This window comes from Colletotrichum paranaense (assembly GCF_030867605.1).
Source record: "Colletotrichum paranaense strain IMI 384185 chromosome Unknown Scaffold_16.1, whole genome shotgun sequence".
In the NCBI taxonomy this organism is placed as follows: Eukaryota; Fungi; Ascomycota; class Sordariomycetes; order Glomerellales; family Glomerellaceae; genus Colletotrichum; species Colletotrichum paranaense.
Genome location: NW_026848974.1, coordinates 149719 through 166531, shown reverse-complemented (window position 1 = coordinate 166531; position 16813 = coordinate 149719). Strand labels below are relative to the sequence as shown.

The following is a 16813-nucleotide window of genomic DNA, read 5'->3' as shown; positions in this document are numbered from 1 at the left end:
TCCGACTGTCCCTGAACCCCGATTAGGTGAAATGCGAACGGTCGCTCGTGCGAAGCTGCGGGTTACGAGCTGTCAATGGCTCAGAATTCTCAACCTTCAAACTGTAACCCTGGTACCGCGTGCTCTGTACCGAACGTCATTCGGCCGACCCAGACCAGACTGGTGGGCTTTGCTTGGCTAATCAGACTGGGTGTGTAATCTTGGTGGGTGGGATAGAGAATCAGAGCGCCCGCTGGCCATTCCGACCCCTGCCTGTCCCGTGGCCTCTAGTGACAGGCCGGACGAAAATGCCGACCTTGACCGGAAGTTGAAGCAAAGCTTTTTGCCTGCTCCAGCGTTTTCTTCTCTCCTGGTCTGTGGATGCGCTGGCTTGATCGGCCCCCAACAGTAAGCAGAGGCCATGGCAGTTGGTCCGCAGTGGACCGTTTTCAATAGACTCCACATATCACGGACCACGAGTTGATGGAGACTGGTGATATCAGCAACGCGCGAGAAATGGTATCCGTACGGGCGCCAAGGGCGTCATTGGTCAATTTCCGCGTTGAGAGGTGACATAATGAGAGAGGGTTGGTGTTGGTCTCAATTCAAACTGGACCCCGTCTGCCGTTTTGGGCAAACGCAAGGGGAGCCCTGATCTGCTGGTCGTTGAGAAGGCCTATCGCAAAGACGTAGGTACGCATCACAGTGGATGGCAGCATGGCATTGCTGCGACCTTGAGGGCCTGCGGAGGAGGCTGAGGGCCCTTTGAGACTCTGAGTGACAGAAGAGCGGAATTTGGAGTATGTAAGACAGCCAACAGTTCGCTTGGGAATGGTCCCAGGTTGGCGGAGAATGAAACGACCCAGTGGGAAGTCATGGATCGGGCTGGCGGGTGGAGATTGATGAGCGGGTTAGCTTTGGGACTTTGGTTCTGATGGGCTGATTTTGACGGGGGTAAGCGAGAGAGACTCAGAGCGAGGCCAAATTAAGTCTAATCCCTGACCCAGTTTCCGAGTGTAAAAAAGGTACCGTGCATGAGACTATGAGTCTTGTCCAGTCTTGCTCATGTCTTGGTTCTCATGAGGACTCTTAGCTTGCCGCCCTACCGTTAGCGGCCTCAAAGCCACGACCGGTGCAACAGGTGTGCAGGAGAGAGGGCCATAATAAGGTAGGTAGATAGCGAGCTATGCTATGCTATGCTGTGCTGTGCTGTGCTGTGCTGTGTAGGTATGATGGCATGGTACGGAGTAATGCTGTGCAATGCGGTATCGTGAGAATAGATGTCACTGGTGACTGGCGAGCTTGGCTGTGCAGATGCGTTTCTGGTCACTCGTATGTTGATCTGGACGAAAGCGTCCCGACTCCAAGGGCGCTGGTGAGGCTGGACAGCCAAATCGTTCCCTACATAGAGGTTTCGAGTGTATCCGTAGTCCGTACAGAGTACGAAGTACTGCGTAGGGAGGCACTGTCACCTGTGGACAACGGCGAGAGATGAGGATGCCCAATAGCCCACTTCAGCCCATCTTCAGCGGTGCATGTTGAAACTTGATCGAACCTTGCGATACGCCCCCATCTGTGGTCACGCCTTGCTGCCGTCTCCATTTGTGAAGTGACTCTGTGCAGAGGGAGATGTTCTGGCGCCCGTCCGGCTGGCGCACCCTGCTTTCGAATACAGTACCGGACCAGACCCTTGCGTTTCCCGCTTCTCGGGACCCATCAAGATTTGCGAGCTGGAGAAGGCAGCCGTCAATCCGATACATCGTTCTGACGGGTTGTACTTTGTACTATTTGGGGTTGGCAATGGGTTTGCGTTTCCTGCCCCTCGAATGGAGCATTCAGAGACGAGAGAATTCGTCTGCCTCCTGTGAGGTGCGCGGCGGTATGGAAGTTGGATGGGTGCAATGCACCATGGTGAGCTGTGCTTGAACTCCCAAGCTGGACCGCAAGTGACAAACAGCAGTAAATGTGACAAGCAGCAGCAGCAGCAGCAGCAGCAGCAACAACAACAACAGACACGGAGTCGGAGTCGGGGCCAAAGGCTGATTGAGGTTCCATTGTTTTGCTGACAGCAGCGTCATTGGTAGCATAGGAATTGAGACGTCAAGTTGCAGTGCAAGGTGTTCATTTCTGACACCCAGTGACCCAGGGTAGCGAGGACAGCTAGCATCTGGTGTTCCGGGTTGCCGTTACTCTGGCGGCTGGGTGTCTCTTAATGGGGCAGAGTATTGGTGATGGTATCATTGCTTCGAGGGAAGTGATGCGAGGTGATGAGAGGTAATTAGTCGGTGCTAATCGTGTACTTTCGATGCTTGATTCGGGGGGGGCTGTGCTCATGGGTTTGTCCACCGCTGTGTAGTTTGAGCAGTGGGCTGCATAGCTGCGGTGACCCTAACAGCGGGTCTTTCCAATGTTCAGGTGGCCCGGATTGAGGTGCAGCCAACATTGTTTGGAACGAGTGGAGTTTTGGCTTGTTGCCGGCGGGCGGGCTTAACGGAAAATACTGGCGAGAAATCTTCATTTCCATGTTGGACGAATGATTGCTGGTGAAAAGGCGAGTCGATGGGACTCTGGGAGGTTGAGACCGAGGAGACCGAGGATGGGACTGTGGTGGAAGATGGCAGAATTGAGGACAGGATGTGGTTGATGGTACGAAGTACGTACCTAACTAAGGTAGGGTAGGTAGGTACATACCTACAGGTAAGTGGTGGTGGTGGGGTTCAAGGTTGAAGGGTACCCTGGGTACGTATCTTTTTTTGGTGACCGGGGGTTGGATCCTTCCTGATCCGCAAAGCCCAGACTCCGCCTCCACTGGGCCACGGCGACGATCTCCCATTGGCTAGTCGATTAGGCAGCAGCCTTTCGCCCCGGACGCTCTCTTCAGAGTTCTGGTCCGCTCAATTGTCGCTCCCGTTCAGCGCAGCCGCGCTCTCTCTCTCTCTCCACCGGTGCTCGTCTGGCTGCCGGACTCTCTCTCACTCTACTGCGTAAGGTGCTCAGTGCTGGGCTGCTTTTCTAATCAAACCTCGATGACCTTCGACCCCCGGTACACCAACAACCGCCTCTTCCTCGCTCGCGACCACCACGCGCCTCTTCTCTCTCCTTCCACCCACCCTCAATCCTCGACCGAATCCTCTTCCTCCTCCTGCTTTTCTTCCTCTTTTTTTGCTCTCCTCGATTTCTAGGATATCCAAGCCGCTTCCTCGACACTAAATCCAAGCCCGTCTTGTCCCACTGAGGCCGCCGCACTTCAGTCCGCTTCTTCCTCGTCTCTTGCTCTTCCTCCCGGATACACATCATCCTCAAAGAATATCGCCCACGGCAAGCAGCTCAGACTATCTACGTCTGCTTTCTTCCATCCTCGTGTGCATACGCCGACGCGTACGACAGCTGGGACAAAAAGGCGCATCATACTACATTGGCTTGCTCCTATACCCGCAGACAGGACCCCTCAAAATCAGGCAGACTTCAACGGCCTCGCCTTAAATCCACTACTCGCCTGCTCTGCTCGCCTTTCGCCTCGTCTGGCCTTCCGTTGCCATCTCCCCATACCATCGACGTTATCGCCTTCGATACCATCTTTCATCTCGACGTAAGGCCCCGTCTCCGATTCTTCCTCTTCCTCTCTCTCTCTCCCCCTCTTCATCCACTTTGCCCACACGATATCCGTCTCAAACATTTCCCGCCACCTCATCACATTGGCCAATCCTAAACCTTGGGCTTGCTCAAGAGGCTAGGACTACTACATCAGACCTACCAGTGAGGTCCTGGTCGTGACTCACACTCCGTGTCCTATTCAGCCCTACAACTCCATGAACCCTCAAGAGATCTAACACAACCTAGCCGACAGAGTTCTGGACACCCGTGTCATCACCGTCACCATGTCCGTCTCCGTCAACCCTCGACGCAGGACTCCGGTGACTCGCCCGGAGTCTCCTGCCGGCACTGGCCTCACTCTTAAGACCAACAGCCTCCGCAAGGGCGCTACCTTCCACTCTCCCACCAGTCCTACCTCTTCTATGGATGATGCCTTGACTGCTTCCCCTCCAAGCCTTCGACGCTCCCAGACCAACCTGGACGACGTTGTCGACGCCCACTGCCGCCGCATGGCCTTGATCGTCGACGACATTGACAAGTCCCTTGCCAACATCAACCTGGTCTCCCCCAAGACCAAGTCTTTCCGCGACGATAGTCTTCCCGTTCCCAGAGGCTTCCTCAACCTGCCCGTTGTCGACCCCGCCATGGCAAAGGAAAAGTCAAAGGAGACGGAACGTCGCATTCTGCGTCCCAGAACCCGCCGTTCCTCGAGACATCATGAATCAGACAGCGGACTCGGAACCTCTGTCGCCCCCACCACCGAGACAGAGCCTGCAACCACCGCATCAAAGAAGGCATCCGCCATCACAAGGTCCGCTGCCAACACTTCTTCTGCCACCATGGAGAAGCTTCCCGCCCTCAGCTCCAAGGCTGTCAACCGCATTCACGAGCACGTCCTCCGCCCACTCCGGGCCAAGCCTGCTCTCAAGGACTTTGAGCCGATTGTTCTTGACATCCCCAGACGCATTAGGGAGAAGGAGATCATCTGCCTGAGAGATCTCGAAAAGACCCTTATTTTCATGGCACCCGTAAGTCATTCACTAACTGAAACTGGAGTTTGGGCAATTACTTATCGATCGTTGATGAAGGAGAGGACCAAGACCGCCGCCTTGTACCTCGATTTCTGCCTGACGTCGATCCACTGCATTCAAGCAACCGTGGAATACCTAAGCGACCGAGAACAGACTCGACCAAACGACCGCCCTTACACTAACGGATACTTTATCGATCTCGTGGAACAGATTCGCCAGTACGCAGGACAACTTGCTGCCGCCAAGGAGACTGGATCAGACGCCGCTGAGATGGACGTCGACCCGTACGATATTCGCTCCCAATTGATCCCTCACTCAACTAACTTGTTCCGTAGGACCGACGAGATCAAGCTCTTCGGAGGCATCGCTGACAACGGCCGCCCTGCCGAGCTCATCCGTATTCGCAAGGATGGTAAGGCCATTTCAATGGCCACCGGCTTGGAGGTCGATTTGGATGACCCCAAGAGCCCCATTCAGATGAAGCGCTCATTGAGCCAGCAGTTGGAGGATGACGAGGAGATTATGCGTTCCATGGCTCGCCGCAAGAAGAACGCCAGCCCTGAGGAGCTTGCCCCCAAGAAGTGCCGTGAGCCTGGCTGCAACAAGGAGTTTAAGCGTCCTTGTGACCTGACCAAGCACGAGAAGACTCACTCTCGTCCTTGGAAGTGCCCCGTCACTTCATGCAAATACCACAACTATGGCTGGCCGACCGAGAAGGAGATGGATCGCCACCACAACGACAAGCACTCGTCGGCCCCGCCCATGTACGAGTGCTTGTACAAGCCCTGCCCATACAAGTCTAAGCGGGAGTCCAACTGCAAACAGCACATGGAGAAGGCCCATGGCTGGCAATACGTTCGCACCAAGACCAACGGCAAGAAGCCCTCGAGCGTTGCCGGCAGTGTCGCCCAATCCACCCCTCTTCTCAACCAAATGCCCACTCCCTCTACGAGCAGCGCCGCTACCCCGCCTGCTCCTTTGGACCAGGCTCAGCAGTTCAACTTCAACGACCCTCTCCTCGCTCCGATGCACCCCATCGGTCCTGTTGGCGACTTTGCTTCCCACATTGATGGCATGGAGTTCCCTTCCTACATCTCGGACGAGGAGTTTGACCAAATGGTTGGTCAGGGTGGGTTTGATGGACAGATGGATTTGGAGATGTCCCTGTCTCCTTCCGACCACAACACCCCTGCCACCGAAATCTCGACTGGGCCATACATTTACCAGGACGGCCCCGACTTCACGGTGAACGAGGATATCTACGGCGCACACGCCCAGATCCCCACCCCAGACAGAGCCGTCTTCGCTCAGAAGGAGCTGGACATGGCTTTCCCTATCTACCAGCCTGTTCCTGCTTGCCAGCCTCAGATTGTTCCTGCCCAAACTGCACCACATATCTCTCCTATTGGTCAGGGCAACGCAATGCTCTTTACGCCAAACTCGTTGGCCGAGGTTGACGAGGGTTTTGAGGACAACTACACCGGTGGTGGAAATGAATTCTGCGGCAACGACTTCCAGCTGTTCCCTGCCAACAACGTGACCAAGATGTACGAGCCACTCTTCGGCGAAGTGCCAAGTGCTGGCTTGGGTTACTCGCAAGCGTCACAGGATCCTTTCCAATCCATCAACTGGAACTTGGATTACCAAAACTTTCAAAGCCAGTAAATGTGTACTAGGGCTTGGTGCGTTGGAAACTTGTGACAAAAACGTTGATCTGGCACGGGGCCAGCTAATGATTTGATGACTGGATGGGATGGGCCTCACAAGAGGTTCGAGGAAGTCGGACGTTCGACTTTTCCTCTTTTGCGTACTTTGTATTATTGATCTCGCACATCTACGCTGCTTGCTCCAGGACTTGTCTTGTTTCTCATTTTTGATTCACATGAGATTGACGATAGAGAAGATGGTTTGGTGTAGTGGGATACGTGGTGGATGAGCAGCCAGACTTGAGAGTCTATGGTTTGAAACTCCGCGATTTGAGGATGAGGGTCTAGAGACATATCTCGCTCAATTTGATATGGCATTTTTGAAGCCACAAAAACAAAATCGTCTCCGAGTGCCCGTTGAGCAATGCCCTGAGATGACACACTGACTTGACTACCACTAGGTAGGCTCGTGTTCGCTGATGGATAGTTTGCTCTGGGTTCTCAGAGGCACAGAAAAAAAGACACCAACCAGACACCAATAACAACGGCAAAAACATGGAGCAAAGGCACAGCAGCTCTACCTTGGGGAGTGACTTGGAAACGCAGTGTCCCGAAACTAATTCGGGCCTCCGCGGGGAGAGGGACATGAATGACGTGGTGGTTGTGGGAGTAGCTATGAGTCTTTGCGGCGAAGCCAAGTGTTGTCTCACCTACTTACCTCAACGTCAGAGGGGCGGGCATACGGGGGAAAGAGCCGGTTGTGGTATATTTGGCCTCACCTCGGGGATCGGCTGCGAGACATTGACTACGAAGGAGGGATCTGAGGATGGATCTGCAATCTGAACACGAGGAAGGGCTCTTTTTTCCGGCTGAGTTATTTTGGAAAAGGGTATCTCGAGTCAATCTTTCCCTTGCACGGGGTTTGATGCTTGGTTGTTTGGAGGGACATCTTGGAAGGACATTTTGGAGGAACATTAGGTAGTCAGATAGATACCCCCCCCATTTCCCCCAGAAAGTAGATAGGATCGAATCTCATTACTTATTGTGTGAGACATCTGTGCTAGGTTCAGCTTTGATTGTGACTTTTTGAATGCAGTGAAATGTAGCGTAGGTAGGTAGGTGTGCTCTTGTCAGCATTGTAGCCGTTTGTGCCGTGCCCGTTGCCCGTTGGGCCGAATTCCGTCCGGGTCGGGGGGACTCTGGATATAGTCCATGTGTCGAATGACGTAACAGCACTCAAGCTCTCCCGGGAGCACTATGCATACATGAAATGGTGCGAAGATCGCCTTTAGCATGAGGGCCCTACTACCCTGGCTTCTGAGAGTGTGTATACTGTCGTGAGCATAAGGTAGTTCCGGGTTGAAAGTAGTCGTTTCTGGAGCATGTTGCTGCCTTAGGTAAGCCGACCTTTCCCTGTGTGGTCCTCGCTCCAGCTCTCCACTGGCAGCTGCTGCCGCCGTTCAAGAGCTCCCGTCCCCGTGCCCCACCTCGTCACCTTCCATTTTCTCCCCCCCCCCCCCCCAAAAACGCGGCTGCGAATTTTTCTTTCCAACAACTCCAACCTTCACCTTACCTCAACCTCGTGGTATCGTCGCCGGCCCGACAACTCAGCACCGACCTCGACGCGAGCGAGACTTTTTCTTTTCTCCTTTTTTCAGACTATCATGCAGAATATGCAGTTTACCGAAGTCTAACGGGGAAAAAGGTAAGCTCCATTTCCATTCTCTATTTCTTTCGAAATATCTCCTTCCCCCCCAAAGCAACCAAGCTTGGGGAGAGAGGGAACACGACCATGATATGATGAATCCATCAAAACCTTTTATACTCATAGGAAGAGCCGTCTGAGACGCCCCGAGCATTCCAAACAAAATCATGAGGAGGGATTCCGGGGTGGGGAAGAAGAAGGGGGAGAAGAAAGAAGGAAGAGAGAAAGACGGGAAAGGAGAAGGAAGAACAGGAAGACCATGACGCAAATCTTTCGATCTTGAACTTGCCTCCATGCAAGCGCTGCCCGCCGGAACCAAATACTCCCCGACCAAAAGTACACCCTCCTTATTCCAAACCTTTGAGGCGCATTCTCCACTGGGAGCTCTGCGCCTTGTGGGGAGAAGTGGTCGTGCTGTTGGGTGTTTGTAGGAAAGGGGATGGTCGGGCAGCGTGGAGTGTTTCGTTTGGATTGGAAGAGTCGTGGTTTTTTTCCCTCAGTATTCTTTCCTTTTCCTCTATTTCTCTTTTTCGGACTTTGGATTCCCTTGACTTTCCTCTTTCCTGGATCCTTTTTTCTGGTTTTGGCTCCTCGGCTTCGCCTCTCGTGAGAACCTCCTATCTTGAAACTCCGGCGTTATTGGGGCCTGGGGAAGATTGCATCGTCACGTGCTGTCCTTGGGTTCTTGTCGGAGGGTTAGGGGGCGGCGGGGGGTGAGGTGGGAACGTTGTGCTTTTAAATCGGGTTTCTGACATTTACTGGTCCAAATTTGTCTTATTTTGCATTCGGCTTGCTTCTCAAGGGATTGCTTTACTGACTTGGTATCGTTAGGAAAGTTACGCGAGCGTCGCTGTTTAGACGTTGGATTGCAGGGTTGGGTATAGGATGTATGAGGGGTGTAGAGGTGGCATAATGGTCTACAGAGGACCGAGGTAGGTCAGAGCGAGATTAATATATCTTCATTGAATCGTTATCCGTCCCTTGTGCTTGTGTCCTTGAGCTAGTGATGTCCCCTTACCGTCTTGATACATTATGATCCGTACTCCGAGCATGAACAACTCTCAAGTGACCTAATGGCCACATCACTCGTCGCTATCACTGTCAAACACCGGCCGCCTCCTCTGCAGCCGTCCACCGCCCTGCGCTCGCGGAGTAGCATCCACTTCAGACCCATCATCCTCTGGATCCACGAAACCCAATATCTTCTTCCCCTTGCTGCTCATCAGCACGCCATCAAGGTCCGGCAACGAATCCACAGACTCCTGCGTCCCTGGAAACTCAGTCGGTACATAAAACGGCCGAGCAACTCCTTTGGGCTGTGGCCTTGCGGAAGAGATCACGATGGGACTCGTCGCGAGCGTCGATGACGTCGGCTGGATACTGGAGACGGGGTGGTCGTCCGAGACGACAAAGTCGAGCAGGTCGCCTCCGCTGTCTGAGCCGTCCGTCTCCATCGCGTCGCTGTCTCTGTCGCAGGCGTCGCCTAGTTCGTCGCTGTTGATGCCGCGGGCGACTCTCTTTGAAGCCTTCCTGCCTCGTCCTCTTCCTGCGGCCTTCTTTGGCGGGCGGCGGGGAGGCGATTCCTCGTCCATGGTCTCATCCAACTCGTCGTCGACTAGGGCTGAAGCGGATGCGAATGCTGCGGCGCGCTTTGTGGTCCCGGTCGATCGGCGTTTCTTTGGCGGGGACTCCTCAATAGGCTTGTCTTCGTCGGACGACACTGCCGTCGTGACTTGCCCCAGAGGCCCAGGACCCGACGCTCCATCTTCTGTATCGCTCGCAAACGATGGCACGGGAATCTCCTCGTATCGGGTCGTGTCTTCCTCCCCGAAACGGCGCACCCAACGATTTCTCTCATCTTGATTCTTGGCAAACTTCTGACATAACTTAACGTACCTTTTGGTAAGCTGGCTGTGCTGAACCTTGCTGACCGGTCGAAGTCGGCGCTGGAGCAAGGGGTACGACGTCAGCTCCGGCATCTCTGTTTCTTCAATCTTTGTCCGACTGGCAGGTAGCGACCGGTACACCTTATCTAACTCGGCCAGTTGCGCTTCTGTGAGCATGACCGAATCGAGCGAGGGCACGTCGGTGATGAAGTCAGCCTCCGTCGGCTGTTGCTCTTGATCTTGCTTTTTGGGGCGGCCTCTTTTGGACGCCGCACCGGGTTTGCCGATGGCAGACGCCTTCACGAAGCCCATCTCGACACCGTCGGGCATGTGGAACTTCTTGGGCGGCAGTTTCTTCCTCGCTCTTCCCTTCTTGGGCTCTGGGAGCGACGGGTTCTGCGTATTCTCGATGGGGATCTCAATATGCTGCATGTCCACCTCCGGGCGGATCTCCCGAGGTACGATGCGAGTGGAAAGGTCGTGACGGAAGTTAAACTTGCTCCCTTCGCAGATCAACTTTTGCATCTCCGCATAGTTGTCTTTCGACCTGGCAAAGGCATCCTCTTCCTTGCCCCTCATCAATAGTAGCACGATATTTCCAGCCCTCTTTCGGCCCGTTCTACCCATTCGTTGTAGCATACGAATAGGCGAGGACGAGGCGTCGTAGCAAACAATCAAATCGACTTGGCCAATGTCCAGCCCCTCTTCTCCGATGGACGTTGCGACCAGAACGTTGTATTCGCCATCTTTGAACTTTTGTATTGTCGCTATCTGTTCGGCCTGCTTCATGCCTGCGGATCGCTTCGAGTCGGCTTGTCCCACGAAGACAGTGGCTTTGATCAGCGGTTTGTGCACATTCAGTACCTTGACGATATCTTCGGCACTGTCTCTGTACTCGCTGAACACTATAATTCGAGTGGAAGTCGCACCGGCATCCATGAAATGATTGAGGACGGTGTCCTGGAGAGCGGCAAGCTTTGGGTGCCCGACGAAGCCGTCTAGGCGAAGCCACTTTTCCACCCTGGTCATCATCTCCTGGAAGCTCGAGTCGTTAACAATTTGCTTCTTGTATTTGGAGCCCTTTTCTCCCTTGTCCTCAATCTCGCTTCGAAATTCTTTGAGGTTTTCGTAAAAAGGCCTAATGCCATGAAAATTGAGTAGTTTGATCGCGTGAGCCAAGCTTTGCAAGATACTGAAGATAGCCCTCATCATGAACTGTACCCCAGGGTTGGCTCTTCTGCCGACGTTGGCGAACCAATCTTGTTGCTGCTTCACCAGACCATATGTCGTAATCGCCATTGGATCTCTTCCGTAGTAGATGTTTTGCTGGGTCAGCTTATCCATCAGCGGTTTCAAGGCTTTTGTGAATAGCTCCTTGATCTCGCACATCTCATCCGAGGGGTCGAGTACTACTTGCTCGACATTCCTCGAATGAACGTATTGACGAATATCAATCGAATCCTCTGTGCGGATCTCGATGTGGGATATTCCGAGATTGTCTATAATCTCTTGCACAGTCTCGACCTTGGACCCTGGTGTTGCTGTTAAGGCAAGTAGACGGAAGTATGGGTTGTATTGGCGTATCCTCTTCACCACTTTTGCGTACGCGTACTCGCCCGTTGCTCGATGAGCCTCATCAATTACCAAAAGTACAATGGATTTCGGATCTGCGTAGCCGTGTGAAATGTCGTTTTGAAGAGTTTGCGGCGTCATGAAAAACACCCGCTTTGACGCCCACTCGTCTACCCTGAGAGTGGGCGCCGTGTCGCCAGTGAGAAGAGTAGTCTCTGACCGAGGTATGCCCACGATATTGAAGCAAGCGTCGACTTGTTGAGCTACGAGAGGTTTCGTAGGCGCAACAAACACGATTTTTGCGTCCTTTGTCCAACGGTAGTAGTTGAGCATCACCGTTGCAGCAATAAACGTTTTGCCGAGACCTGTAGGTAGCGCGACGAGTGTATTGTTGAACAGACCGTTTTTGACGATACTGAACTGGTAATCTCTCGTGGCTCCTAGGTTGGTGGGATATATCCATGTCTTCATGGCCTCACGATTTATGGCGTGTTGAGAAGGGGCCTCCACTGGCTTGTCTCCTCGGTAGACACGACCAAAGCCTGGCTGCTGCGCCTGAGTTGAGGCATCATCTGCCACTCTGCCGCCTAGTAAAGTTGTCTGGCGAAAGTTTGATGATGAAGTGCGTGTTAGTCCGTTTCTGGCGAGTGGTGCAACAGGCTCCGGTGAAGAGGAGAATGCGTCTGAAGGCAAATCATCCAACTCGGTCCCGAGAGGCTGAACCACTGTCTTTGCCGTGTTCTGAAGTGCTTATTAGCACATGCTTTTCTCGTGAAAGTCATTAAGCAAGCCAACTTACTCTTGGTCCCATATTAACACCAGATGGTTGCGCATGACGTCCAGCGTTGGCCCGGCTATAAGATGGTGCCAGAGCTTGGGCAACAGACGAAGTTCTGCCATTATGTACATTGATGCCCGAGCTCGCAGGTATGACTTGGCTCTGACTGAGTGCCTCAACCAAATCCTCGTCTGCGAGATCGTCATCGTATTCGTCTGAAACCATTTCGCGAAAGAATGATTGGTATTCAATCAATCAGTCACTGAATCACCTTTGAGATGCGATCATAGTGCGGTCTATTTGTGAAACGGCGATCTCACGATGCTTGGGACTTTGGCGAGGATGTTCGTGAGATAGTCGATGCAGTAATCAAAGGTGCGGTGGCAACCTCTTTACGCCTAGTACATCACTTTCCGTCGTAGACGCGTCGTGGCGCGAAAGCGTATCTGAGTCACATGATCAGATATGCTTATGTAATTGCAAATAGAGTTGAGAGCTCAAGCTCCCCAGGGTCTCAGGCGGGGCAGAGGACGAGGCACCTGAGGCACTTTGGTGCCCGCCCTCCCCTGAGACCAATTCACAATGCTTTGTACTTATTCCCTCCCAGGTAAAGCTTCAACGAAGTGACACTCGGGCGTCATTCATTTTACTCCCATGAACTTTTGTCTTTATGATTGCCGTAGACTCATCAAAGGCTTCCTCTCGCTTATTCGCAATACTGCTGTGCCAATCATCGGCGGTGGGTAGCTGACACATGGGTGACCAAACAAGGAAAACCAGGTAGGCATGTTCGTCTACTTCCTGAAAGGAGCTTTCCCAAGGTCTCACTTAGTGACCGTTCCTTTGCGTACTCGTACCTTACCATAGCTTCATAAGGTAGACCGGATAGGCAGCCGTGGAAAATAAATCGACATCCAATGACTGCCTTGACATCCTGCTTGCCTAGGTGCCTGCCTTTCAATGATTATGTAAGAAGGTAAAGTATAAAGAGTGAGGCGCGTGGCTGGCCAAAACGTAAATCGGCTAGTCCGATTAGAGGGAGGTCGCATGCGACCGGAGCGTTCCTGCCTGTGTGCCTGCTGGAGGAGGTCTGTAGTGGGGCTGACCCAAACGTCACTGCTCTTCGCGACCGACGAATTTCTTCACTGCTTTCTCCGTCACCTCATCACTCACCCATAACCTGCGACACCACCCCTAAAACCGCGCATTCTTTGCAGAGATCCGCATCGACGGTTTTCTTACATTATTCTCTGTCGAGGGCTCAAAGCGATACCGATTTTACATATTCTATTCACGGCGGTCCACGAGTCTGCGCCTTGGCCCATCCGGCCTTTGTCTTCTGAAGCTGTCCGCGACACAGCGAAACACAACCGTCTTTCGCTTGACACCAATTCAGAGAAACCTTTGAGGATTCGACAGGCTTTATTTGACTTCTCCGGGAGCGCGCTGTTATCTCGCTCTCGCTCGAACGTGTACCCTTCAGCGGAAAAAAAACAAGCGAAAACAACCTACGAACACTCTCTACCCACGAACGTCCTCGACCTACAATCACCTCTAGCTATATCTTATTCGTTGCACCACTCCAAAGATGGCGCCTCCAAGAGCTCCTCGCGGCACTCCATCGGGACCAGCACGCGAGGGTCGCAACTCCACATTGGGTGCCAAAACCTCGCGCGGCGGTGGAATCCAGAAGCGCAAAGGTGGCAGAACCCAAACCGACAGGGATGGAGATCTCGACATGGGAAGCGGCGCTGGAGCCAGCAGCACTCGCCGTTCAAACAACGTCAACAGAGGACCGTCGGACGATTCCAACAATTCGAGACCTCAACGATCGGCGAGATCCAACGGTCCGCCCACTAAACCCGGCTCGAGAGTACACCAGGCGATTGCTCGACACTTGGATACTGGCGATGGAAATGACCTGGTATCGAGAAGGAAAGGACAGGGACCTGGTCTCGTCTGGCTCAGTGTCAAGGGTTTGAAGGAGAGCAAAGCTGCGAGCAACAACGACGGTGGACTGCGGGATCTGATCATGTTTCTGGAGCGGAAAGCCACAACTCTGTCCGGTCGCAATAAAACGGTGCACATCAAGAAGGTATGTCGCGTTGCTGTGAGGCTTGGGGGAACTACATAGGGACGCCGAATGATCCAGCCTCGTTGAAACGCCAGTTACTCCGCGAAACGAGAAACAAATAGCTCATACCGGCTGCTTATGCCCCCTCCTAGTTGGGGTGAAGTGTATAAGCTACGAAAATCGCTAACATTCAATAGTCAAGTCTGAAGGGGGATTTGGTCAGCGTTGCGGCAAGCAAGGAAGATGCGGAAGAAATCTTGAAGGTCAACTCGTTTACATTTGCCGGTACTCAGCTGGAGATCACCGATAGTGACGGATCCATGGCCAAAGCAAATGAGGCATCTGCTGCCGCACAGGAAACAAAGCAAAAACTCCAAGGCATCATGTCACTCAGATACGATATGGAGAACAAGCTTCTGCGACTTGACGCTCTGAACCAAGATGAAGGCTTGATCCAAATGGGAATGCTGGAATCCAAGGATAGAGCTGAGAAGCTCTTCAAGGTCATGATGAGAATCTGCGACGAACTGTTCAAAACAGCACAGGAAAAGATTGATGCAATTCACAGCATCAGCTTGGCCAACAACAACATTGACACAGTCGCGCAAGTCGAAGAGATGGCGGATACCTTCCCTGATCTCAAGAATCTTGATCTTAGCGGGAACCAGATCGACAACATCGCAGGCCTGTCAAGATGGAGATCGAAGCTCAAGAAGCTTGAGACTCTGTATCTGACGGGCAATCCGATTCCGATCGCGGATCCCAAAGTCGTGCTCGAGCTGTTGCACTTCTTTCCAAAGTTGCAAGTTCTGAACGGTGAGCAATTGACACCGGAACGAATTGCGGAACTCAAGGCAGCTGGCCGCCCGAAACCGATCCCTCAACGTGGGCCCGATTTCCGGGACGCCAACGGCATTGGAGAAGCCTTCCTGTTGGAATTCTTCCTTGGTTTCGACACCGACCGCACTGCTCTCCTTGCCAAGTACTACGACGACAACAGCCAATTTTCTCTCGCGGTCGACACGCGCGCCATTCGAGACGAGAACCAGCCGCAGCCGATGCCCTGGTCATCCTACATCAAGCAGTCTCGCAATCTGATGAAGATTACGACGCCGGCCGCTCGAGCTGCCAGGCTGATCACAGGCAGGGAGGCGATCTGGAATCTGTGGAACGACCTCCCGAAGACACAGCACCCAGACATCAAGACGGACATCAGCAAATACATCATGGACTGCCATCTCCTGCCTGGTCTTGCCGATCCTTCTGGCCAAACCCAAAGCGGCGTGGACGGCATGATCATCTCAGTACATGGTCAATTCGAAGAGTGCGACAAAGCTGGCAAGACAGGACTGAGAAGCTTCTCGCGCACATTCGTTCTGGGACCCGGACGCCCCAACACCAACCCGATCCGCGTCGTCAGCGACATGATTTCCCTCAGAGCCTTCAATCCCCTTCCGAACGTCTTTGTTGCCGAAGCCCAAGCACCGGCTCCGTCTGCTCAGGAGCAAGAACAGCGACAGGCCATGATCGTCGAGCTATCGAAGCAGACGACAATGACACCCACCTACTCGGAAATGTGCCTGTCCGATGTCGCATGGGATTTCACCAGAGCCTTGGCAGTCTTCCACGAGAAAAAGGTAGGAAACCCCGAACCTGGAACATTCGAAAACCAATACTAAGCCTCGCGTAGTCTCAATTACCACCAGATGCCTTTGCCAGCGTTTAGAAAATGCTTTGCTCGTCCCCGTCGTTCTGGGGGCCTTGAGGGGCCCGGAGGACATGGATGGATTAGGCAAGATCACGATGGGGCCGTACTAGTTGTGTACGACATCGGCCGTCTGGCCCACACGGGGCGGAATATTGAATAGAGAAAACCAAAAAGGAAGGGGGAAGAGAGGATAAAACTCCACACTCTTGTTGAAATGGCGAACAATATTGGGAAGGGGTCCTGGACAATCGTCCATGCTCGGAGGAAAGGAGGAATAGTCATTTACCCCAGGCGCGAGGTGGAACTAGATGGGAAAAATCCAGAGATCGGCTTGGCGATGGATTTTGGGGACATTCCCGAACGGCCCTCGTACCAATATACACTTGGCCGCGAAAGAAGAAGCGAAGCGCATCATAGAGGCAGCGGCGTCTTGTTTTGGAGTTTAAGGAGATGATTGCCATTACAGTCGTAGGGTGGTGGAACTTGAGAAATACCATTGAGATTGCTCGCCTACCTTAATCGTTCATCATATCGCCCAGTTGCAGTAGCCGTGCTAACATTGACGATTCGAGAGCGACACGATTTGCAACTTGAATTCACTTTGCCAGTCGAAGACTAAACGTGTAGTAAAGAAAGGAATCACCTAGGCACACAGCATCAAAGACAAACGTCATTGATGGATTCCCTGGGCTATGGTGACATTTCGCAACTAACAGATTCAGCATAGACCATACACCAAGAAAATGCATATTTAATTACAAGGCTGAAAGACGAATGATCAAAAGAAGACATCTTCTGAGTAAACCAATAGGAGCGACGGGGTATGAGGCGACAAAGGGC

General features: G+C 53.0%; 5 protein-coding genes across 5 annotated transcripts; 3 read left to right on the top strand and 2 right to left on the bottom strand.

Annotated features, from left to right (window-relative positions):
- Positions 1-1168: 1168 nt before the first annotated feature.
- Positions 1169-1581, bottom strand: CPAR01_14573 (uncharacterized protein; the record flags this gene model as incomplete). The annotated part of the gene is made up of 2 exons (XM_060498824.1): positions 1169-1410; positions 1452-1581. 2 exons carry the CDS (start codon positions 1579-1581, stop codon positions 1169-1171), a joined length of 372 nt encoding a protein of 123 aa, XP_060342287.1.
- Positions 1582-1608: 27 nt separating this feature from the next.
- CPAR01_14572 (uncharacterized protein) lies at positions 1609-1905 on the top strand (the record flags this gene model as incomplete). The annotated part of the gene is made up of 1 exon (XM_060498823.1): positions 1609-1905. The coding sequence occupies one exon, from the start codon at positions 1609-1611 to the stop codon at positions 1903-1905; it is 297 nt and encodes a 98-aa protein (XP_060342286.1).
- A 1952-nt stretch (positions 1906-3857) lies between these two features.
- CPAR01_14571 (uncharacterized protein) lies at positions 3858-6269 on the top strand (the record flags this gene model as incomplete). The annotated part of the gene is made up of 3 exons (XM_060498822.1): positions 3858-4601; positions 4662-4888; positions 4940-6269. 3 exons carry the CDS (start codon positions 3858-3860, stop codon positions 6267-6269), a joined length of 2301 nt encoding a protein of 766 aa, XP_060342285.1.
- A 2768-nt stretch (positions 6270-9037) lies between these two features.
- CPAR01_14570 (type III restriction enzyme) lies at positions 9038-12416 on the bottom strand (the record flags this gene model as incomplete). Its single annotated transcript, XM_060498821.1, has 2 exons — positions 9038-12154; positions 12213-12416. The coding sequence occupies 2 exons, from the start codon at positions 12414-12416 to the stop codon at positions 9038-9040; spliced, it is 3321 nt and encodes a 1106-aa protein (XP_060342284.1).
- A 1363-nt stretch (positions 12417-13779) lies between these two features.
- On the top strand, positions 13780-15991 carry CPAR01_14569 (TAP domain-containing protein; the record flags this gene model as incomplete). Its single annotated transcript, XM_060498820.1, has 3 exons — positions 13780-14286; positions 14463-15902; positions 15956-15991. 3 exons carry the CDS (start codon positions 13780-13782, stop codon positions 15989-15991), a joined length of 1983 nt encoding a protein of 660 aa, XP_060342283.1.
- Positions 15992-16813: the final 822 nt, after the last annotated feature.